The 23,654-nt window shown below is 38.5% G+C and overlaps 4 protein-coding genes across 6 annotated transcripts; all 4 read right to left on the reverse strand.

Annotated features, from left to right (window-relative positions):
- Nucleotides 1-3,953: 3,953 nt before the first annotated feature.
- Nucleotides 3,954-7,712, reverse strand: LOC120272112 (receptor-like protein EIX1). Its single transcript, XM_039278858.1, has 2 exons — nucleotides 5,453-7,712; nucleotides 3,954-5,230 (listed from the first exon to the last, which is right to left on the reverse strand). Exons 1-2 carry the CDS (start codon nucleotides 7,533-7,535, stop codon nucleotides 4,113-4,115), a joined length of 3,201 nt encoding a protein of 1,066 aa, XP_039134792.1. The 5' UTR covers nucleotides 7,536-7,712; the 3' UTR covers nucleotides 3,954-4,112.
- A 3,676-nt stretch (nucleotides 7,713-11,388) lies between these two features.
- Nucleotides 11,389-12,138, reverse strand: LOC120271756. Its single transcript, XM_039278433.1, has one exon. It carries the CDS (start codon nucleotides 12,136-12,138, stop codon nucleotides 11,389-11,391), a length of 750 nt encoding a protein of 249 aa, XP_039134367.1.
- Nucleotides 12,139-12,416: 278 nt separating this feature from the next.
- On the reverse strand, nucleotides 12,417-13,184 carry LOC120271757. Its single transcript, XM_039278434.1, has one exon. It carries the CDS (start codon nucleotides 13,182-13,184, stop codon nucleotides 12,417-12,419), a length of 768 nt encoding a protein of 255 aa, XP_039134368.1.
- A 6,360-nt stretch (nucleotides 13,185-19,544) lies between these two features.
- On the reverse strand, nucleotides 19,545-21,248 carry LOC120272115 (ABC transporter F family member 3-like). 3 transcript variants are annotated; one of them, XM_039278865.1, is made up of 2 exons: nucleotides 20,180-21,248; nucleotides 19,545-20,007 (listed from the first exon to the last, which is right to left on the reverse strand). In XM_039278865.1, exons 1-2 carry the CDS (start codon nucleotides 20,384-20,386, stop codon nucleotides 19,954-19,956), a joined length of 261 nt encoding a protein of 86 aa, XP_039134799.1. In that variant the 5' UTR covers nucleotides 20,387-21,248; the 3' UTR covers nucleotides 19,545-19,953. The 3 variants fall into 3 exon arrangements, with proteins under 3 accessions (XP_039134799.1, XP_039134798.1, XP_039134797.1); XM_039278864.1 differs by having other exon boundaries at nucleotides 19,545-20,060; XM_039278863.1 differs by having other exon boundaries at nucleotides 19,545-20,068.
- Nucleotides 21,249-23,654: the final 2,406 nt, after the last annotated feature.

Raw genomic sequence — 23,654 nt, forward strand, 5'->3', positions numbered from 1 at the left:
ACTGGTGATTCTATGTGAAGATTTCTTTTTTGGGAGGGCCAATTTAGAACGCATAAACTGGGCTTCTATTGCCCTAATTCCTAAGGTGGAATGCCCGGAGTTGTTGTCGGATTATAGGCCTATCAGTTTGATCAACTCTACCCTCAAGATCATCTCCAAGCTGCTAGCTACTCGACTGAGTAAGGTGATTGGGTATCTTGTTGACAATTCGCAGTCGGCCTTCGTCAAAGGCAGATGCATTGTTGACAACTATCGCCCTACGGTGAAGAATTGATTTTTAGCATTCATAGCGTAGGCTTCCGGGCCATATCCTAAAGGTTGATTTCTCAAAGGCGTTTGACTCGGTGGATTGGGACTTTCTCTTTGACCTTCTGGAAGCCAGGGGCTTTGGCAGACGTTGGGTTGGCTGGATGCGAGCTCTTCTTTTCTCTTCTAAGGCCAATATCCTCGTCAATGGTTCACCAAGTGGGTTTGTGCGTTACCGTCGAGGATTGCGGCAGGGGGACCCTCTTTCACCCTCTTCTATTCGCTCTGGTGTCGGATGTGTTGGGGACCATGTTCTCTCATGCTTTAAACTCTGGTGTGTTGGTGGGGGTCTCGTTGGGCAGCCAGGGTAAGATGTGTAATTTGCACTACGCGGACGATTTACTCATCGTAACTTCTGAGGGGTTTGGAGGACTTGCGTATCGTTAAGCTGTTGCTATATCTGTTCGAAGGGATGTCAGGGCTGGAAACCAACTTCTTAAAAACTTATCTGTTCTCTTCTCGCGCTGACCAACTTCCGAGTCATGCTGAGGCCCTGACCCTTAGCTGTGCGGTTGGCCGCCTCCCGGTTACATATCTTGGTATACCTATTTCTGGAAAAAGGGCAAGGTAGAGGGACTAGGAAATCCTCATGGCCAAGGTCCGGGGGAGGTTATCCTCTTGGAAAGCTCGCCAGTTGTCTATCGGTGGTAGACTTACTTTGTTAAATTCGGGTTCTCTCCGCAATTCCAACGTCATCGGATGTCTATCTTTCGACTCCAGATGGGTGATCGGGGGAGGTGGATGACTTAGGAGGGACTTTTCTCGTGGTCGGGGCCCTCGATCTAGATAAACCCAAATGTCGTCTGGTCAGCTGGAAGAGTATTTGCAGACCAAAGGAGTTAGGTGGGTGGGGCATTCTCGATTTGAAGGTTTTTCAACCCTGGCCCTTCTTGGCAAATGGTGGTGGAAATTGTACTCGGATGCGAGCTGGTGCGAGTGGCCGATTGTGCGTTATAATTATGGGATTTCGATGGAACCTCGCATATTCACCGTCACGGAAGGACCTCTTTCTTTTTGGAGCGGTCTTCTCGATCGCTTCACGGCTCTAAGAGGTTGACTCGTGCAAATCGTTTCGATGGTTCCCGACGTTATTCGGAAAGATAAATGGCTTAAACCGTCGGGCGCCTATGAATATTTGGCCCTCGATTTGTTTTTCGAGTCGAGTAAACCCCTAACGGCACTGTTAAGGATCTTTTTCACATTCTAGATATTACACCTTTTTTTGGAGGATGCCGAGGGTGGTGAGTTTTCGGAGACTTTCACCCTCCGCGAGGATCCGATCGAGGATGATCTAAAATGGTGGGCTCTAACTCCCGACCAGGCGCTTCTCATAAATCCTTCTACACCTTTCTTGTTGATGGAGGGATTAAATGCCCAATGGCCGTGGGTTGTCCGGAATTCCCCGTGTCCACGGAAGGTTAATATCTTCAATTGGCTTGCTTGGAAGAATAAAAATCCTTACTTTGGAAAAATTTAGCTCGGGCTGACTGCAGATGACTTCCTACCACTACTTGTGTCCCGTGCCATGCGATCTGTGAATCATGGACCATCTTTTTCCGTAATTGTCGGTTTGTTCAACCAATTTGGGGTTTCTTCCTAAACCTTTTTGGTTTTATGGCGCTTCCTCTTTCCTTAGATGAAGTGTGGGGATCTTGGTGGTTTAATCTAGCCCTAATCATGCGACCCTTAGGCGGTGTCATTGTGAAAGCGATTATTTGGCATGTCCGGCTTGTTAGGAATGATCGCATTTTTAATCTTTGGTTGTTTGTCCCCTCTCACCGTGATTTCGAAGATTGTTCATGCTCTGATTCTATGGTTTTCTGCAGCCCCTCCTTCTCAGCAAGCGAGCTTTGGTGAGCATGCTTCTACCTTGCGTCGCAGTCTGGTGTTCTCTGCGCATCATGTTGACCCCACAGATGGAGTGACTCCTAGTGGCGTGGACCCAGCTCAGGATCTGGGGCAGTGAGTTTATTTGTTGTTCCTGGTCAGCTGTTTGGCCAGGGGTGTGTTTGACTATTTGTTTTTGGCTACCTTTTTGTTTCCACCTCTAGTGGACTGTTTTTTCGCTTTTTGTGGTTTTGTCTGTTCGCTTGGGTTGCTCAGTGGTGTATCCGTTTATCTTTTCCTTTCTCAATCGTATGGTTTATCCACCTTTTCAAAAAAAAAAAATAAAAATAAAAATAAAAATAAATGAATAAATAAAACAAACAAAAGGCTAATGATAGAACCAATAAAATTTGATGCAAACCTGGGTGTTGTTCGCTTCCAGAACGCGACTGCAGCAAGGGACACAAACGAAGTAGGGACCAAGATTGTTTTGCCTTCAACGCTAAGGACTTCAAAGATAACCTCATACACTTTTCACCCCAGTTATAAAAATTAAAGAAAACATTTAGATGCTAGAGCCTAGATGATTACTAAAATACTCATGATTCAAATTTAAACAGTAAAAATAGATATATGGAGAAGTTCTCATAAAAATAAAAAGCAGAGAAACACAAATACAGCATTAGAAATGCATATATATATATATATATATATAACTTTGTCTGACAACATATTGTCCATGCATCGGAAATAGGCATGCTCCAATTCTTCTTGAATGCTAATACACCCCAAACTGTCCAAAATCCAACTGCAAACCCTGACAAAGATCCAATGTACACCCATAGCATCCCATCATCATCCTTTCGATCAAGTGACTCTTTTTTAATTATTCCACCATCTTTAGTGCAATTGTTACCGAGAGGCGCTCCACAAAGATGATTTCCAATGTAAATGGAGGAGTCATTGAATGTACTGAACTGATGAGCAAATGGTATCCTTCCTGTCAAGTTGTTCATACGGTGCTCCTGTGGTGTAATGCAGTGCCAGATTCCAAGAGAGCAAAATTGGAGGAGCCGCTAAAGAAGATCAAGCGGAGTCTTGAGTTCATATCCTCTAGGGACACGGAGTCTGTCCCCCCTGAGCCTCCTTCCTCCCCTGGCGTGGTGTAGTTTCTGAGCTTCTGTTTTCCCTGTGAGTGGTCTCTTGGGGGGTGGGGGTGCAGGGGTTTGTTTCCCCCCTGTTTTGTGTCCTGGTTGTAGTGGTTGCTTTCTCCACACTTCTTGTGGTTGGTCTAAACTAGTCCCGTATTTTTGTACTGCTTTTTCCTATTAATGACGTATGTTTTATCCACTTTTTTTCAAAAACAAATGTGTATACTAATCGCCTTTATATAATAAGAATAAATTACCCATTCAAGCAAGCTATCCCAGAGTTAAACTCAAAAGATGCAGTTTTATCACGCCAAAGGCATAACTTTGGAATCATAAAAACAAAAGGCTTCTTTTTCCCAAAAACTTAGCACACTAAACCTTCTTTCTCAAAAATAAATATATAAATAAATTGAAACAAACCACAGGCTAACAATAGAACCAAACCCAGGCCTTCTAAATAGAAGGAATAGGTCCATCTAAACTCAAATATAAAATTTGATGCAAACCTGGGTGTTGTTGGCTTCCAATACAGGACCTGGCAGCAAGAGACCCATAAGCAAAGCAAAGATGAAGATGGTTTTGCTTTAAACTCTCAGAATTCCAAAGATACCTCACAAACTATTCACCCTAATTATATAAAAAAAAAACAGCTAGATGCAGGATTACGGATTACTAAAATATTTTCCATACATGATTCAAATATACACAATAGAGAAGCAAAGATACAGATAAGCTTTCATAAAAATAAAAAGTAAAGTGCATAAATTTTAATAAAACATTAAAAAAAAGTCTATGTGTATATATATATATATAATCTTTCTGAGTACTCTAATGATTTACCGACATCATCTTGATCCTCATCCTGGCAAAGCTGACTGCAATAAAAACATAGATCTTGTTGTATGTGTTGTCTACGCAATGGAAATAAGCATGCCTCCATTTCTTCTTGAATATTAAGACACCCCAAATAGTCCAGAATCCAACTGCAAACCCTGACAAAGATCCAATGTACACCCATAGCATCTCATCATCTTCATCTTTTCCATCACTTAACTCTTCAGTAATTATTCCACCATCTTTAGTGCAATTGTCACTCAAAGGATATCCACAAAGATGGTTTCCAATGTAAATAGAGGAGTCATTGAATGTGTTGAACTGATTACCTGATGGTATCCTTCCTGACAAGTTGTTATATGATACATTGAAGTGTTCCAAGAATGTCAAGTTTGATAAAGTTGCAGGTATACTTCCTGAAAGTTCATTTCTTGATAAGTCTAGTGATTGTAGCTGCTTCATTCTACCCAATTTGTTTGGAATCTCACCCCCTAAAGTATTTCCAGAGAGGTTTAAACTCTGAAGAGCATACAAACTTGCTAGCTCTTCCGGGATGTTCCCTGACAACTCATTATTGGAAAGGTCAATGTAATTTAGATATCCAATATTGCGTTGATTATATTCATCATCTCTTCCTCTAAAACTTAAGAGCATGGTATCTTTATATTGGATCACAAGAAGTATCCAACCAATAGTGTCTGGGAGCATTTGCATGGCAGTCAAGTTGCTCAAACTCTTTGGAATAGGACCTGAGAGATTATTGCTTGACAAATCAAGTATTTGTAGATATTGGAGTTGAGAAAGTTCTTGTGGGATGTGATTAACAAAAGCATTCGACTTTAACATAAGAACCGTTAAATATGATAGCCGTTCTCCTATCCATGCTGGTATGCTTCCAGTGAAATTGTTGTGCCTGAGATCAAGAGTGACCAATTGACTGCAGTTCTTTAGGGAATCAGGGAATTCACCGGATAATTTATTATCGTTCAACAATAGAAAGTTTAGATTACTAAGATGAGATATTGAACCTGGAATAGGCCCGGATATATTGTTGTATGCCAAATTAATTTCTGATAGTGTAGATGAATCCGACCAGCAATCAAGGAGCTCACCTGATAAATGGTTTTTAGAGAAATCAATGCTTCCAATGTCTTTAATCTGACACAACCATTCAGGAACGCTGCCATTTAATTTGTTCATGGAAATTGAGATGCGAAGAAAATTAGAAAAAAATGTGTTATTTAGTATAATTGGGATAGGACCTGAAAAAGAATTATTAGAAAGATCTATGTAAGAAATGATGGGGCTTTTGATGTGGAAATTTGGTAAATTACCTGAAAAAGAGTTATTAGAAAGATCTATGGAAGAAAAGGTGGGGCTCTTCATGTGGAGATTTGGTAACGGACCTGAAAACAAATTAGAAGAAAGATCAAGGATTTCCATGTGAGTGAAAGTTAAGAATTTGGGTATCATCCCTTGAATTTGATTAAAAGAGAGGCCTAAATAAATAAGGTTGCGAGTAGTCAAGTTCCACAACCAGTCAGGCACTGTGCTTGAGATTCTATTTTGGGACATATCAAGTGTCTTCAACATGTGTTGTGTCTGAAGCCACGTTGGGAATTCCGGACCAACTAAGCAAGACCTGATTCTTAACTGATTGAGAAGGAAAGGAGGAACCCAGTTAGCACTCACATTGAAAACCGGTGAGTTACTAGACATATCAAGTGTTTTTAAATTCCCAAGTTGAGTGAAGTGTTCTTCAGCTATAGCACCACTCAGCTGATTATAAGAAAGATCCAAATGTACCAGCTGTGCAAGGTTTCCAAACTCCTTTGGTAATGTTCCTGTTAGTTGATTATCATTAAGCAATAATTCCTCCAAAAAAGAAAGTGATGCTAGGGATGAAGGAACAGAGCCGGAGAATGAGTTGCGTGAGAGATCAAGAAGCTTGAGATTCTTGATTTCTCCAATCCAGTCTGGTATATCTCCTTTAAGTTCAGTGGAACTTAAGTGCAAATGAGTGAGACTATTCTTAAGACAGCCAGAAAACCCACCTTCAAGTTCAACCAGTCTCTTGTTGATACTCAAGCTTGTCAAGTCCAGAGTTTGCAAGCTGCAAAGACTGCCCATGCTTTCAGGTATGCTTATGCTTATCTCACTGGGTTGACTCTTATAATAATTAGGACCAATAAATATACTTGTCATGTACATTATGGGAGAAGGTACCGTGATAGTGGGGTGATAAAGTTCATTTTGACTGAGGTCTAGAGATTGTAGGCTCTTGATGTTGAACAACCAGGAAATCCCCGAGAAATTGATATGGTTGTAAGAGAGGTCAAGAACAGACAGAGATGAGAAATTGAGATGAGGAATGGAATGTGGAAGCTTTTCTAACTTACAATTGGACAGGTGCAGCTCATTTATGGAAGGAAGCTTGTTGAGAGCTAGGAACAGGCTAGTTGACATGTTGCCCAAGTTGACAAAACTCATATCCAAGTGTTGCAATGAAGTGAGATTAGAAAGCCATTGATAATCATGCCCGATATTATCAAAATAATTGACTCTGAGGTCTAGATATTGAAGGCTCTTTAGGTTGAACTGGAAGGAAGGCACTGAAAAATTGATGTAGTTTTCAGATAGATCAAGAATGGAGAGAGACGAGAAGTTGAGATGGGGAATGAAAAGAGGAATGCTTTCAAGCCCACATTGAGACAAACGTATCTCCTTTATAGAAGGAAGCTTGTTCAGGGCTAGAAACAAGCAACTTGATGAGTTACTCCTAAAGGTGACACCACTCACAACAAGGTGTTGCAGTGAAGAAAGATGAGAAAGCCATTGATGAGCTGGATCATCAACATAAACTCCACCATAATTGTGTGAGAGGTCAAGAGTGTGCAAACTGGAGAGATTTCCAAAACCAGCAGGAATGGATCCTTGAAATCCAGAATAAGAGAGATTGAGGTACCTCAACTCCTTGAACTGACTGATGAATGATGGAATACTTGTTCCATCGAAGAAGTTGCAACTCAAGTCAAGATAATTCAAATGTTGAAGTTGAAGCAAAGATGGAGAGATCTCACCTCCCAGCTGCAAGTAATTCGAGTCATCCCAGTAATAAGACTCGTATGAATTCGGATCCGGACCCTTGAGTTCCAGTGCAAGAATGTTGCCAGTGAGGTTGTCACAATGGACTCCTTCCCATGAGCAGCAGTCTTGTCCAATCACCCAAGATGACAGCTTGTTGGAAGGATCTTGGATGTGTTTCTTGAAATCAAGAAGGGCCATTCTCTCACTCTCTATGCAATTGGCAGGATATTTAGAAATGGGAACAAGAACTGCTGCATCATTGCAATGCAAAGCATGCCCAAATAGCAGCAGCAGCAACAGCAGCTGCAATACACTTAGAAGGACAGACATTTCTAGTTAGGGAGATATTATTTGTGTATTTTCTTTTTTTTGCTGAGGAGCACTTTTGTTGGGATAAGTAGTTGCTTCCTTTCTTTATATATATATATATATATATGTTATGATCTATCGATCAAGGTCTGCAGCACCTGCTCACTCTTTAATGGTTAAAATTGCTAATATGCTACTTTCCTGGTTTTCAGCGACCGATGTTAACCAACAGCAGTCTTTGGCTGTGGCTACTCGGAAAAATCAAGTCACTCAATCAACTCTCATCAATGAGGGAATCCAACATTTCGGCGATTCGGATCCCTAATCTTTGCTCTAGAGTAGAGTTCTTCACCCTGTCACTCTGTTGACCTGCACTCTGCATTGGTGCTTTCGTCTTCATAGTGCTTTTATCTTCTCGTTCTTTGCTTTTCCTTGTTATGTATCTTAGAAGATCTTATACCTCACCTCTGGTGAGAGTTTCTGTACTTCTACTGTATTTTTTCGCAATGTTTTATTTTCAATAAATTTGTGGTTTATCTACTTTTATCAAAAAAAAAAAAAAAAGTCTTCGGGGCACAAATTTTTCCACAATGAGGAAAGAGATATGCCCAGAAAAAAGAGGCATGCCATGTACCACCTTGAATCAAGGTCAAATTTGGACATATTTGAGTTAGAATTGACTTAAATTAGATCAAAATTATTTTTTAATAAGAATTAAATGAAATTACTGCACTTAACTAAGTTATACACAGTGACTTTTTCATATTTCACAAAAGAATAGACTTTTCCTAGTTTACACTCTTCATTTATTTTTATCCTGACCTCAATCTCATCTGACCATGTCAATTCTAACGTGAAAAGGAGAGATGGTTTTTTACTTGGTTTTCAATTAAAAAGAATAATTCATGCACCTATGACTTATCCAGACTGTCCGAGCGAGACTCCCCACTTGGAAATCTACTTATCTCTCCCTTGGTGGTCGTCTAACCCTTATCAATTCTGTCTTATCCACAATACCTGTTTACTGGATGACAGTCTTCAAACTACCTGCTTGGGTAATTAAGGAAATTGATAAGACTCGTAGGGACTTCCTTTGGAAAGGACCAGACTTGAACTCTAAAGGAGCTAGACTGGTCGCTTGGAATCGAATCTGTCGGCCTCGTCTCTTGGGAGGTTGGGGAATTCTCAATCTTGCCGAATTCAACAAAGCTCTCCTTGGAAAATGGTGGTGGAAGTTTATTTCTAACCCTAACTCGTGTTGGGCTAAAATCATCAGATCCAACTACTCCATCACTTTACCTGGAACTTTGTTTCACACTCCTCCTAGAAACAAATCCTTTTTTTGGGCCGGTGTCATCACTACCCTAATATCTTTTAGATCATGTATTTCCAAAACTGTTAGAAATGGAAAGGATACTCTTCTTTGGCATGATCGATGGACGGGGGGACAAGTACTTAAGGATCTCTGGCAAACACTATTCAATGACTGTTCCCAACCTTGGATTTCCCTTAGACAATTCTCGCTCCTTAGCAACTCTGCTGAAAGTTATTTTCATTCCGCAACACGTGATGATTTGTCTACTATCTTAAACTTAATTCCAGTTTGTTCTCATGATCAGGATGATTCCATTACTTGGACCTTGGAAAAGAATGGTATTTTCACTGTTAAATCATTCTATAATTTTTTAATTGATGGTGGAATGCGCAGTCCACTGTATTCTAAATTTTGGAAAACTCTTTGTCCAAGTAAAATTACTCTTTTTTGCTGGCTTGTTTGGGACAATAAAATTCACACACTCACTAATCTCTTTAAGAAGGGATGTAACCCAAACGCCATCGAGATACTTGCACTCTTTGCCACAAGAATTTCGAAAGCGTGGATCATCTCTTTTTAGATCGTGTCTATTCTTCCCTGCTTTTTGGTCCTACTTCTCCAACACTCTTGATCTTCAATCTCTACCTCCCACAGTTTTCAAGCATCTGGACCTTATGGTTACCTTCATTACATTCAACCATTAGATTGTTGTGGGACTTACTCTCTAGAGCAATTATCCGGAATATTTGGGTCGGAGCGAACGACCGCATCTTTCAAAACACTCTGCATTACCTTTTTCCTAAAGTATTACTCAAAAATCATTAATATGTTGCTTGCTTGGATTTCTCTGACTTCTTTACCCCACCAAAGAACCGAATGAAGCCTCAAGAAGATAAAAGCGCTCCCCTCGACTTTCGAGCGCAGACGGACCGCGAGATAACACCGGCAATCTTGACACTCCATTGATTCGGGGAGTAATCTACTCTTTCCCTGCACTCGGACCGTCCCCGTGACTCGAGACGGATCTCTTCGCTTTCCCAGCTGCGTTATTTGTTTACTTGTATTTTCTTTTCTGAGTTCTTCACCGCTGGTGAGAACTCTTTACTTTGTTTACCTTGTGAGTTGTACTTTTCGAAAGCTCGCTTTTTCTTTTTCAATAAAGTAGTGGTTTATCCACTTTTTATCAAAAAAAGAAAAAGAAAAAAAGCCAAGCAAAGGCCTAAAATGTATTTGGACCAATTGAGAATCTGAGATGGCTATGTTTTACCCCCACAGTATTGTGAATTGTTAGTAATTTGAAAATCATAATTTTCCTTAAATTTCATGAATTATTCACTCGCATTTAAAAAAGTAAAATAAAACCATAATAATGGTTTATGGTGGAATGAGATTTAACCAATATATATATAATTCAATTTCTATTTATGAATTGTGGTTTATCCACTTTTTCAAAAAAACAAAAAAAATATATATATATAATTCAATTAAAAAAGTTTTCCTTTCTACATATGTTTTAGTTTTCCTTTCATATATAAAATATGTTTTTTCCTCAACTATGAAAAATTGCTACCCTTAAATGAATTTACTTTATTCATTTTGATCCCATATATAAAAATAAAGTTAAAAAAACCAAAGCATAGCATGGTGGTTTCCTACCTAACTTGTGTTTGGAATGTCTCGAGTTCGAAACCTCTCATTGGGATAAAAAGGTGCTTGTCGCTAATTTGTCAAAAAAAAAAAAAAGTTAAAATTTTAGTTTTGAATAATTTTATTATTTAACGGAGAGTATTTCTTTTTATGAGTTTAAATTATAGAGGAGGGTTTTTTACGGGAAGAGATGCCAAACAACTTAACATTTTTTTTTTTAAATTTGTTTTAAAAAAAATTTAGACCAACTAAGAATTTTAGCCAATCTTTAATTTGAGAGAGTGATCTTAACATCCTCATAATAATTCCTCTCTTGACTTGTCACTTGACTTGGAATAATATGCAATTGTACCTCATAATAATGGCTATAGTTTTCTTCCCTGTGAAATTTAGTTGCTACATAAATCTATGTCAAATTAATTGCATATCAAAGAAATTTTGGGGATATGACTCCAAATCAATATACTTTTTCAAGCTCATGCTTGTCATCTCTCTCATGACAATATCAGTTTCACCTTTTATTCAGTTTTCAATTAAAGAGAATATTAGTTTATGGACACGTGGTTTTCTCATATTTCACAAAAGAATACATTTTTCCTTGCTTATGCTTCTCATCCCTTTTTGATCTTGATCTCGATCTTATATGGCTACGCCAATTCTAACGTCAAAAAGAGAGATGTTTTTTTTTTATTTGTCTTTCTTTTTTTTTTTTGATAAAGTGGATAAACCACAATGCATTAATCAAAAAAAGCAAGTTCAAAACACAAAAACAAACAAATCATCCACTATAAGTGGAAACAAAAAGACACAAACAGGCAGGAAAACAATAGTCCAACATGGACCGAAAGGACACACCGAGACATAGGGGGAGGAGAGAGGGACTCCTCCAAGACTCAGCACCATAGTGGACCACTAGCCAGAGGACTCCTCGTGCCTATCGGGCTCCATCTCCTCGTGAGGGGGGCCTGGGAACTGGATGCAGCGCCGAACCGCAGCAATAGACTCCTCAAGCCTGTGCAAATCCCTAGCAGGGACCACTGGAATCCAAGAGATATACATATGACAAATTTTCAAAAACAAAGCATGCCAAGGAATAAAAACTGAGTTGAAAATACAGTTATTTCTAGCAAGCCAAATTTGCCACAAAAACACTCTAGCAATCAAAGAGCATGACAAAGTGAGCCGAGGGCTAAGCTCGCGGTACCAGTCATCCCAGAGGTCCGAGCAGGAAGAGGGAATACATGGGAAAGAAAAAATGCTAGCAAGACGATCCCATATATCCCTCGCCAAGGGGCACCTAAAAAACAAATGATCGATTGACTCAGTATCCGAGCAACAAAGGAGGCAGGTTGCAGTGGGCAGCTTGTTGCAACCACGGGCAAAAAGCGTGTCAAGCGTGAGGATTTTCCTTTCCCCAACCAACCATGCAAAAGCAGCAATTTTTCGTGGGATGAAGCGTTTAAAGATCCTCGGGGTGATACTGCATCTCAGTCCCCTGTCGATAAGGAAATTGTAGAAAGACTTGACAGTGAAAGAGCCATCAGCAGTAAGCTTCCAGACTTTGAGGTCAGGAAGATCCCCAGACGCAGAGCGGAAGCTAGTACTAAGCTCAGCCAAATAGGGATCGTCTCCCAAAGAGCCTGTGGGGAGATCCAAGAGCATCTCCCAAACAGTCACAAAAGGGGAGATAGTCGAGTGGAAAGCTTCAGCCCAGCGGTATTTAGGGGCACAACCATCGTGCCAATTATCCAACCAAAAGAGTGTGGTGAGTCCATCCTTGACGTGGGAGCGAAGGCAGGCTTTGAAAACTTCCAACGACGGGAGAAGGCCTTGCCAAAAGAAAGAGCTCCGGCGATGGCGGGGTACCCAAAGGTTCCACCTCGGATGTTGTTGGAAATAATTGAATAGAATGGGCGCCGACCCACACCAGGAATCAACCTTTAAGATTTTCCACCACCATTTCCCGAGAAGAGCACCATTGAACTCGGCAAGATTGATGATCCCCCAGCCCCCTTGATTCCTAGGGAGACACAGTCTAAGCCAGTTGACCAGACGCATTTAGGCCTATCCAGATCAGGACCCTTCCACAAGAAATCTCTTCTTAGGCCGTCAATACGTTTGACCACCCACTTAGGGAGACGAAAGATCGACATCCAGTAAGTGGGTAACGCCGACAAAACGGAATTAATGAGAATGAGCCTGCCCCCCAGTGACAGGTAATTGGCCTTCCAAGAGGTGAGCCTATCCTTGACTTTGTGGATGAGAACCTCCCAGTCCTGATATCGCGGCCTTCTACCAGCAATCGGTACCCCCAGATATGTGATCGGGAGGGTGCTAGCAGCACAATTAAGCGTGCCCAGGGAAGATTGGCTGGGCAGGGATCCAAAACCGGTAGAGAACAAGCAAGTTTTGTGGAGGTTAATCGCCAAACCAGATATATCTTTGTAGATAAATAGGATTAACTTAATAATCTTAAGGTCCTCGGTCCCTCCTGCTGATAAAATGATCAGATCATCTGCGTATTGCAGATGGCAAACATTTCCAAAATTACCAAGCGGGACCCCATACAGAATGTGTGAAGTAAGAGCATGGTTGAACATAGAGCTGAGCACGTCAGCCACAAGAACAAAGAGCAGCAGCGACAGGGGGTCCCCTTGACGCAAACCACGCTGGTATCTGACATATCCTTCAGGAGAGCCATAAGCCATGCAAAGGCCTGAAATATTTTTGGACCAATTGAGATGGTTATGTTTTGACCTCAGAGAACTGTGAATTGTTAGTGATTTGAATTACATTAAATTATGACACTCAATTAGGACATAAGCCAAGTCAAATGATTACAATTTGAGTAAAATAGTGTTTGATAATAAGTAATAATGTCATAATTTTTACTTAAATTTCATGATTTATTCACTCTCATAAAAAAAAATAAAATAAAACAATGATACTAACTATGGTGGAATAAGATTAATCAATACATATAAAAAAAAAAAATTCAATTTTAAAAAAAGTTTTGCTTCCTACATATGTTTTAGTTTTCCTTACATATATAAAATATGGTTCGGTTCCTCAACAATGAAAAATTGCTAGTCTTTAAATGGACTTTGATTTTTCATTTTGAGCCATAAATAAAAAAATATAGATCAACCAAGAATTTTAGTCGATCTTTGATTTGAGAGAGTGGTCTTAACATCCAACCGTCCCTCATAATGATTCCTCTCTTGACTTGACTAGGAATAGTATCCAATTGTACCTCATAATAATGACAATTTTTTTCTTCCTTGTGGAATTAGTTGCTACATAAATCTATGCCAAATTAATTGCCTATCAAAGAAAATTTGGGGGTATGACTCCAAATCAATAGACTTTTCCAAGCTCATGCTTGCCATCTCTCTCACGACCATATCAATTCCACCGTCAACAGGAGCAACAGTGTTTTATTCAACTTTCAATCAGAGATGGATATGTGGCTTTTTCATATTTCACAATAGAATAAATTTTTTGCCAACGACCTTCGGGTCTATTGGTACATGGATCACCGATAGAGCTCTCACCAAGTGGTGAGAGTTCGATTCTCGGCTGAGGGTACATTTCTGGGAGTTGTGAATAGTGGTTGTGTACGAATGGTTCCAGCGTCCACGTGAGCACGGCCCCGTCCTCACTTGTTCCACCGAGGCTTGTGCACGTCCCTGGGGTCTCTAGTGGGTTCGCCCTGCTCCTCTTCCAAAAAAAAATAATAATAAATAAATAAATAAATAAATTTTTCCTAGCTTATGCTTGTCATCTCTTTTTTGATCTTGATCTCGTTCTTATACGAGTATGCCAATTCTAATGTCATAAAGAGAGATGGTTTTTTATTTGTCTTTCAATTAAAAGGAGTAATTCATGCATAAATGGCTTTTCATATATCACAAAAGAAATATCAAAGAAAAAAAACCATGCAAGAACCTGAAATGTATTTGCACCAATTGAGATGGTTATATTTTGACCTCTGAGTATTGTGAATTGTTAGTGATTTGAATTATATCAAATTATTACACTCAATTAGGACATAACCCAAGTCAAATGATTAAAATTTGAGTAAATAGTGTTTGCTAACAAGTAATGATGTCATAATTTTTACTTAAATATTATTTTTATTTTTTTTTGAATAAAGTGGATAAACCACAAATTTATTGAAAAAGAGCAAACTGAAAACAACAAAGTACAAAAGAAAGTACAACAAGCATAGGAGCTAAGCAGAAGTCTGTTATCCTCACCAGTGATGAGAATAACAGAATACAAGGAAAACAAAAAGAAAGATAAAAGAGGAGCAATCTGAAGCCGGCGAAGTCAACCATAAGGAGGCACAGGCCGACGAGAGAAGGAGGAAGCGGACTACTCCCACAGATCGATCGGCGCCCGATCACCAGTCGCAGCAGGAGGATCCGGGGCCGAGGAAGTTTAAGGAACGCTTGATCTTCGAGAACCCTCCGAGTCAATCAAAGAGTGGGAGTCGAATCTGCAGTAATCCAGAAAGAATCATATTAGCCAGTATTATAAATTGTAACAGAAGTTTGTGAATATTTTTGGTTAAAAATACGGTTGTTGCGTTCCAGCCAGATATTCCAGAAGATGGCTCGGGAACAGAGGTCCCAGAATATTTCGAGGGAAGAATTAATGAGGGAATCAATTGGTCCAAATGTTATATCTTGAGGAGGGTAGAATTTCGATGTCGAATAAACATTTGAAGAATGACCAAATTCGCTCAGAGTAGAATCTGATGTAAGAAAAAGGTGGTCCACCTGATTCGATGTTATTATGGCAAAAGGGTACAAGTGTCGCTAGCGGAAGGGTTGCATCCTTTTTGAATAGGTTCTCAAGAGTTAGAATTTTTGTTATCCCGGGCAAGCCAACAGAATAAGGTGATTTTGCTAGGAGACTTAGTTTTCCAGAAATTGGAATAAAGTTGATTAAGAAGTCCTCCATCAATTAGAAAAATTGTAAAAAAAGATTTGATCGTGAAAGTTCCATTCTTTTCTAATGACCCGGAAGTAAGAGTCATCATTATCATTGGAACAATCCGGTAAAGAATTTAGAAGTCTGATGATATCATTTGTAGTGGCTGATCTAAAGAGATTACCCTGGGAGTTGATAATAAGAATAAATTGTTTTAAGGTAATCCAAGGGTAAGGACAGTCCAGAAAGAGAGAATCATAAACGTTTCTAGGTGACCTGCCCTCTAACCATCTATCAAACCAGAATAGAGTTTTTTCACCATTGCCAATTGATTTGGTTAGGCAGGAACGGAATGAATGAAGTATGGTATTAATTCCCGCCCAAAAGAACGATTTATTTCTGGGGGGTTGTGAGAAAAGAAAGGTTGGGGAGTCACTGTAAAAATAATTGGCTTTAATGATCATGGACCAGCATGATTCTGGTGCAGTAATGAATTTCCACCACCATTTGCCAAGTAAGGCTTTATTGAATTCCTGAAGATTAAGGATGCCCCAGCCACCCATGCTTCTGGGTCGACAAATTCTGTTCCAAGCAATTAATCTTAACCCCTTAGATCCCAGGTCCGGGCCTTTCCAAAGAAAGTCTCTCCTGATTTTGTCAATATCATGTATGACCCAGGTAGGAAGTTTGAAAACTGACATCCAATAAACTGGGATGGAAGATAACACAGAGTTGATAAGAGTTAAGCGACCCCCCAAAGAGAGGTAAATTGCTTTCCATTGAGTGAGCCGAGACCGAACAGAATCAATCAGCATCGCCCAGTCAGCTCTTCTAGGGCGTTTACCAGAGAGGGGTACCCCTAGGTAAGTGATGGGAAGACAATCTCTATTGCAATTAAGAATTCTTGCAGAGGAGGGATTCGGTTGAAAACCGAAAAAGGTGGAGTAAAGACAGCTTTTTGAGAAGTTGATAGAGAGACCGGAGCAGCCTTCAAATAGGTAAAGAATTAATTTAACAATTTTAAGGTCTTCATGTCCACCCCCCGAGAAATGATAAGATCATCAGCATATTGTAAATGGCAAATGCTGTTAGAATGGTCAAGTTGTACCCCAATCAGAACTTTGGAATGAATCGCGTGGTAGAACATTGCACTAAGGGTATCAGCCGCTAAGGCAAAAAGAAGAGGAGAGAGAGGATCCCCTTGTCTTAGGCCTCTTTTGCAGCGAATGAAACCCTGAGTAGTACCATTAATGAGAATTTGAGTTTTGGCAGATTTGAGAATAGTGTGTATCCATGAGATCCAACGATTACCAAAGCCTCTAGCTTCTAGAATCTCAAGTAGAAAATTCCAGTCCAAGGAGTCAAAGGCTTTAGCGAAATCGACTTTAAGAGCGTGGCAGAGAATTTTTCCTTTTTGAAGATTGAAAATCACTTCCTGAGCAGAGAATAATATTATCAGCGATACATCTACCCTTAATGAATCCGGATTGAGAATAATCCACTAATAAGCCAACCTTTTGGCTTAATCTAGATGCAAGGATTTTTGGAAATGATTTTTGCAAGTGGAATTGATAAAGGCTGATGGGTCCGAATTCGAAAACTTCAGTTGGGGATTTGGTTTTGGCTATAAGAGCAATGTGAACCCAGTTGAGGCGTTCAAAGTTTAAAGTGCCATCATAAAAGTCACTGCAGATTTGAAATAGATCTCTCTGAATAAAACTCCAATGTTTTTGAAAGAGATTAAATATTAAAAAAAATAACAATGAATATGATGGAATGAGATTAACCAATACATATTACAAAAAAAAAATCAATTAAAAAAAGTTTTTCTTCCTGCATATGCCTTAGTTTTCCTTTCATATGGTTTGCTTCCTCAACAATGGAAAATTATTAATCCTTACATGGACTTTGATTATTCATTTTGAGCCAATAAATAAAACAAAAAGTTGAAATTATTGTTTGGAATAATTTTATTATTTAATGGAGAGTATTTCAATTATAATTTTTTTAAAAAAAAAATATATAGAGGAGAGTTTTCTTACAAAGAAGAGATGCCGAACAACTTGGCATCCTAATTTTTTTTCTTTATTTTCTTTATTAAAACAAATATAGACTAAATATGGATTCAAACAAACCATTAATTAGAGAGTGATCTTAACATCCAACCGTCCCTCATAATAATTCCTCTCTTGACTTGACCCGGAATCATAATTACTTGTCTTTTCTTGTAGTCTTTTTCCATTATATATTTCTTGATTTGAAATAGTGATCTTAACATCCAACTATCCCTCATAATAATTCCTCTTGACTTGACCTCAAATCACAATTGCTTGTCTTTTCTTGTGGTCTTTCTCCATTATATATTTCGTGTATTGTTTGTCTTTTCTTGTGGTCTTTCTCCATTATATATTTCGTGTATTGTGACCCGGAATCATAATTACTTGTCTTTTCTTGTAGTCTTTTTCCATTATATATTTCTTGATTTGAAATAGTGATCTTAACATCCAACTATCCCTCATAATAATTCCTCTTGACTTGACCTCAAATCACAATTGCTTGTCTTTTCTTGTGGTCTTTCTCCATTATATATTTCGTGTATTGTTCCTCAGTAATAAAAGTTTCTTGCTTCGAATATTTCACTACTATCACAGATAATAAAACCTCTTTTTTTTTATATATATATATATAACAAAAATTCATTGGCTTTTTTTTTTTTTGCAATGAGTTACATTCATTGACCTGATTTTTCAATTTTCCATTGAAGAGTGTCATTGTTGTTGCCTGGTCCAACACATGGGAATATCTGAGAGATAGATACTAACCCTAATGAGCTTCAGACCCTAATGAGCTTCAGTACAGTAGCTACGCAACAATACAGGCCTAATGAACTTTTTATAGGCCAAGAACTAGAGGACGAAGTAGATTGACATGGACTGGTAATCAAAAAACAGAATTTAACTGCAAAATAGCTAAACTGATGACAATAACTGAAGTCAAAATTATAAAGTAATCACAATATAAGAACCACAATTAGTAGATCCTAGCTAGTATGATATATGCTTGAATACTCCATGGCACAAATCTAATTTACCAAATAGCATAAAGAGACAACATGCAAATGTTTTGGCAAAGGAATTAAAAAACAAAATCTTGGACAACTAATGGGTTTATATTTAAATAAGTAAAACTACTAGCTATTCAACTATCTACGTCTATTCCAAAATTTGAATTCTTAAACAAAGTATTCCAAAATTCGAATTCTTATACTTACTAGCTATTCAACTGTCTATGTCTTTTCCAAAATTCAAATTCTTAAACAAGTAAGGCCCTCCTGGATAACTGATAGATGCATCACTGCAAACAAATGGAAGGTAGCAATCAAGTTCAAATCAGCATTTAGTTAGAGAAATTGAGTAAGCAGACAAAGGAATTTCTAGTTCAATCATAAGCAAGCAAATAATATTGACGAACAATTCAAAAAGAAGGAGAAAGAAAGAAGAAAAAGTTACTAGCTCAGAGGGCCACCTGATTGACGTAAAAAAGTCACTGCAATTAGAAGTTTGAATAACATGTTTATTCACATATAAGACAATCCCTTTTCAAAAACTTAGTAGTTTGCCTTCTAATCAAGTTATTAGAAATGAAAAAAAAAATCCAATCGGCTAAATTACAACAAGACTAGAGGGAACTATGCACGTGAATATACCTCTTCTGCAGGAAGTGAGAAAAGAATAAATTTGCATTTCAAGCATTTAGAATCAAAACTTGAAACTTATTATGGGCAGATCAGGTCAATTATCAAGTGTGGGGAATTCAAATTTGTTGCTGCAGAAGAGAATGATGCAATGTTTAACAAAGCAAAGTGGATTTTTGATAAAGAAATTTATAAAATAATCAATAAAGAATCATTTCCCATAACAAGGAAGATGAACTCAAGGCAAGCAGGAGGTATACTGTGGATCATTGATGATTTCATCTACATGACCCATTCAGTCTAATGCCTAAATAAAAACAAAATACAAACAAGTATCTTTCTCAGCTCACACATATGCAAATTAGAAAGACAAATTTATCCCATGGTAAAAGTAAAACTGAACTATTACCAAAGGAAATCACCCATTCAGTCCAAAATAGCTAAAATTTGGTTGATTATAATCGAGAATAGAGTATGTACTCAAGCACCATCTAGTGTAATTATTTTAGTAGAATAGAAGCAAGTTGATAACGATGGAACCTTTATTCTAGACTGGACAAGAGAGGCGCGCTTAGCATAATAACAGAATTTATCAATAAATTCCTGTGAAGAAAACGATAGGCAAAATGTTACCTTCAAAGCACATGTATTATATAAACACAAGCTAAAATAATCATGAGCATCACTTCAAAACTAGTGTATCCCCAAAATCAAATCTTTAATTGTCACAAGGGAAAATATTATAGGAATACTTGTAAAGTAGTCCATCTTTCATTGTCCTCTAATAAGGGTAGAAACTATACCATGTCTTCCCACAAGAGATGTGAACATATAGCAAAGCAAAGCTAACACCAAACCAACCCATGTTTGCCAAACCTCTCCGAAATTTTGCCCCAAAGCTACATATCCAAACAACCAAAACGAAATTAAACCTCCTCCAATTCTTGGATTTCTATAACCCTAACACAAAATTCAAAGAAAGCAAAGAAAAAAAATTAAATTTTCAGTATGAAACCAAAACAAAAATCCTGAAAATCAAGAGTCAAGATCCAAGATGGCCAGGGATATTACCAATCGGCCTTCTTCGTAGTCCTCTACGCAGATGGAATCAACAAGGAGGTCATCGACTGCCTCGAAAGCGCCATTGCCATCGACGCCGAAGTCGAAGTCCTCGTCAGCTAGGGAAGTTGAAAATGTAGTTGGATGATGGGCCTTATCAACCTCCACCATCTGACGGGCCAGCACCTCGTGCACCACCGAGCTCGCAACCTCCGCCATTAATGCGCCTCTTCTCCGGCTCCTCCATTGCCGCGATAGCTCAACGAGGCTTTATTAGAAGCTCGAGGAGGTGCGGTTGGCTTTATGAACCGGGTTTGGCTGGCAAACGGGCGCAATTGGGTTCGAACCTAATTGGAACAAGCTACTTGAGATGCTGCTCAAGTTGATATTAGTCATATCCAAGTGTTGTAATGAAGTGAGATTAGAAAGCCATTGATAATCATGCTCGATGATATCAAAATAATTGTAACTGATGTCTAGATATTGAAGGGTTTTTAGGTTGACCAGGAAGGAAGGCACTGAAAAATCGATGGAGTTTCCATACAGATCAAGGATGGAGAGAGATGAGAGGTTGAGATGGGGAATGAAAAGAGGAATGCTATCAAGCCCACAACCAGACAAACGTATCTCCTTTATGGAAGGAAGCTTGTTCAGGGCTAGAAACAAGCTGCTTGATGAGTTACTGCCAAAGATGACACCACTCACAACAAGGTGTTGCAGTGAAGAAAGATGAGAAAGCCATTGATGCGCAGGATCATCAACATAAACTCCATCATTATATGAGAGGTCAAGAGTGTGCAAACCGGAGAGATTTCCAAAATTAGCAGGAATTAGTCCACCAAAGTGAGAATTAGAGAGATTGAGGTACCTCAACTCCTCGAACTAACTGATGAATGATGGAATACTTGTTCCATTGAAGAAGTTGCAACTCAAGTCAAGATGATTCAAATGTTGAAGTTGAAGCAAAGATGGAGAGATCTCACCTCTCAGCTGCGAGTAATGCAAGTAAAAAGACTCGTCTAACCACGGATACGGACCCCTGAGTTGCAGTCCAACAATGTTGCCGGTGAGTAGGGATGGCAATGGGACGGGGCGGGGGCGGGGCATGCCTCTACCATCCCCACCCCGCATGGTAATAAGCGGGCCACCGGCGGAGGCGGGGCCGGGGCGGGCACTAGCAGGGCACTATTCTCGTCCCGTTTTTTGTTTTCCGTTAATCTCCCGCCTTGCTTATAGTTATAAATAAGTATTTAAAATTCTTAAAAACATTTATAAAATAGATTTATTTTATAAAACACATATTTTTAAAAACAACTCATAAGAAATTTATTAAAAATTAAAAGAAAAATTCATTTACCCTATACATTATATAATATTTATAATAAATTAAATTATTATCGGGACGGGGCTGGGCAAGCAAATACCAAACCTGCCCCACCCCGCTCAAAATCGGGGCGGATCGGAGCGGGAACTTCGGGGCGGATCGGGTTTTGCCATCCCTACCAGTGAGGTTGTCACAATGGACTCCTTCCCGTGAGCAGCAGTCTTGTCCAATCACCCAAGATGACAGCTTGTTGTTTGGATCTTTTATGTGCTTCTTGAAGTCAAGAAGGGCCATTCTCTCTCTCTCTCTATGCAAGCAGTGCATGATGATCTACTAATGAGTTCTACTAATACTAGTATTACGAGTAGTGGCAGCATACGAATGGCACCGCTCATTGCTGCTTGTGACGGTTTAGCGAAGATGATGAGCTTTTCTTTTCTATCTCTATCTAATGATGGAAACTAAGTTAGGGTTCGCTTGACCAGTGAGTCACAAAGTCATGGAAATGGGAGTGTGATGCAAGTGTTAAGCATCCTCAATTTATTAGGGGAAATTAAAGGCGTTTGGTTTATCAAAGAAGGATTCGGGCAATGATTTAAAAATCGGGCCGGACCAGATCGGCCGGTTGAACTGGTTGAACTGGTTGAACCGGGAACCGGCCGTCAGTCCGGTTCATTTGTATATAGTGAACCGAGTTCTAATTGAATCGGTCATGAACCGTTGTCAGACTGGGAACCGGTGAGTCAGTTCAACCAGACCAACCGTTTTTTTTTAAAAAAATTGAACTTTGAATTTATTTGGTGGTTTATGTTTTATTAATATTGGAAAATTTGAATTTTATTACGTTAAAGTTGTGAATTGAATCAATTGATACTTGTGGACTTGTTTGGTGCTTTGTTATTTGTACTTTGAAGATTTGTAGTATTTTTGTATATAACTATGTATGTTCATGTTGAGAAATTAAATTTTATATAAAAGTGAAAGTTGTGAATTCTTCAAGCTTGTGCCTTGTGGTAGTGGTGGGCTTGTTTGTTACTTGTTGGTCTTGTTTTTTATTGTAGTCTTGTCTTGAGTCTTGTAGAGTATAGACTTGTTATATACTTATATCTTAAAAATAAAATTCATGCAGGGCTTGTGATTTGTGACTTGTGCGCTAGTAAAAGAAATACAATTTTAATTTTATAGTTATATTTATTAAATTACTATTTTCCTATTTTTTCTGATTTTTTTGGATTTTTTTATAATTTTATGAAATATTATTGTTATTTTTCTTAATTTATTTATTTAAAAAAAATTAAAAAAATAGAAATCATTGAACCGGCCGGTCGAACCGGTTGGACCGGTTGAAACACGAACCGGTTGGCTAACCGGTTCACCAACCGGTCCGATTTTTAAATCCTTGGTTCCGGGTTATTATTTTCTTTTAAGTTATTGATTTGGGGTTTCGAATCAATGACTTGTTTATATTTTTTTATTAAAAAAAATCATGAGGGGGTCACTTTAACTTGACGTCTTTTTCAAAAGATAAAAAAATTAAAAAAAATAAATGAAAAAGAAAATCTTTAACTTGACAAAAGAGGTGGGAAGCTGGAATTGCCAAAATCCTTTCCGTGTTCAACCAAACACCATGGTAGGTCTTGGTGTGAAACTAGATTTAATTTCCCATTTTTTTCACGTCCAAGACCCAACTACCCACAGCCCATTGAAAAAACAATATTTTAATTCTTTACCACAAAACGTATAGCATCTTGCAACCTTCTATTATTGGAATATCTTGGTCCCTCCTAATCAGTAGTTTTCAGCCAAAATATATATATAATCATAAAAAATTATATACATCATTTTTATCTTTTTTCTAATATATGTGGTTTATCAATTATGCCAATTGTATTGAATATTTTGTGAAAACATTAAAAAGGCCAAAAAATAATCTTTAGATTAAACTCAAAAACTTTTGTGTGGATTTATACAATTTAAAAAAAATAGATAAACCACACAAAAACTGTGTGTATTTATGTAATTCAACAAAAAAAAATTAGAGGAAACACTACAAAACACCAAATAAAGATCCATGGCCGTCATGACTAAGATCAACATCATTCACCTCAGACGGCACCACCCCCAACTCAAACTATTGAGTTAGCTAAATCCTTATGAGTTCCC

This window comes from Dioscorea cayenensis, chromosome 11 (genome assembly GCF_009730915.1).
Source record: "Dioscorea cayenensis subsp. rotundata cultivar TDr96_F1 chromosome 11, TDr96_F1_v2_PseudoChromosome.rev07_lg8_w22 25.fasta, whole genome shotgun sequence".
Taxonomy (NCBI): Eukaryota; Viridiplantae; Streptophyta; class Magnoliopsida; order Dioscoreales; family Dioscoreaceae; genus Dioscorea; species Dioscorea cayenensis.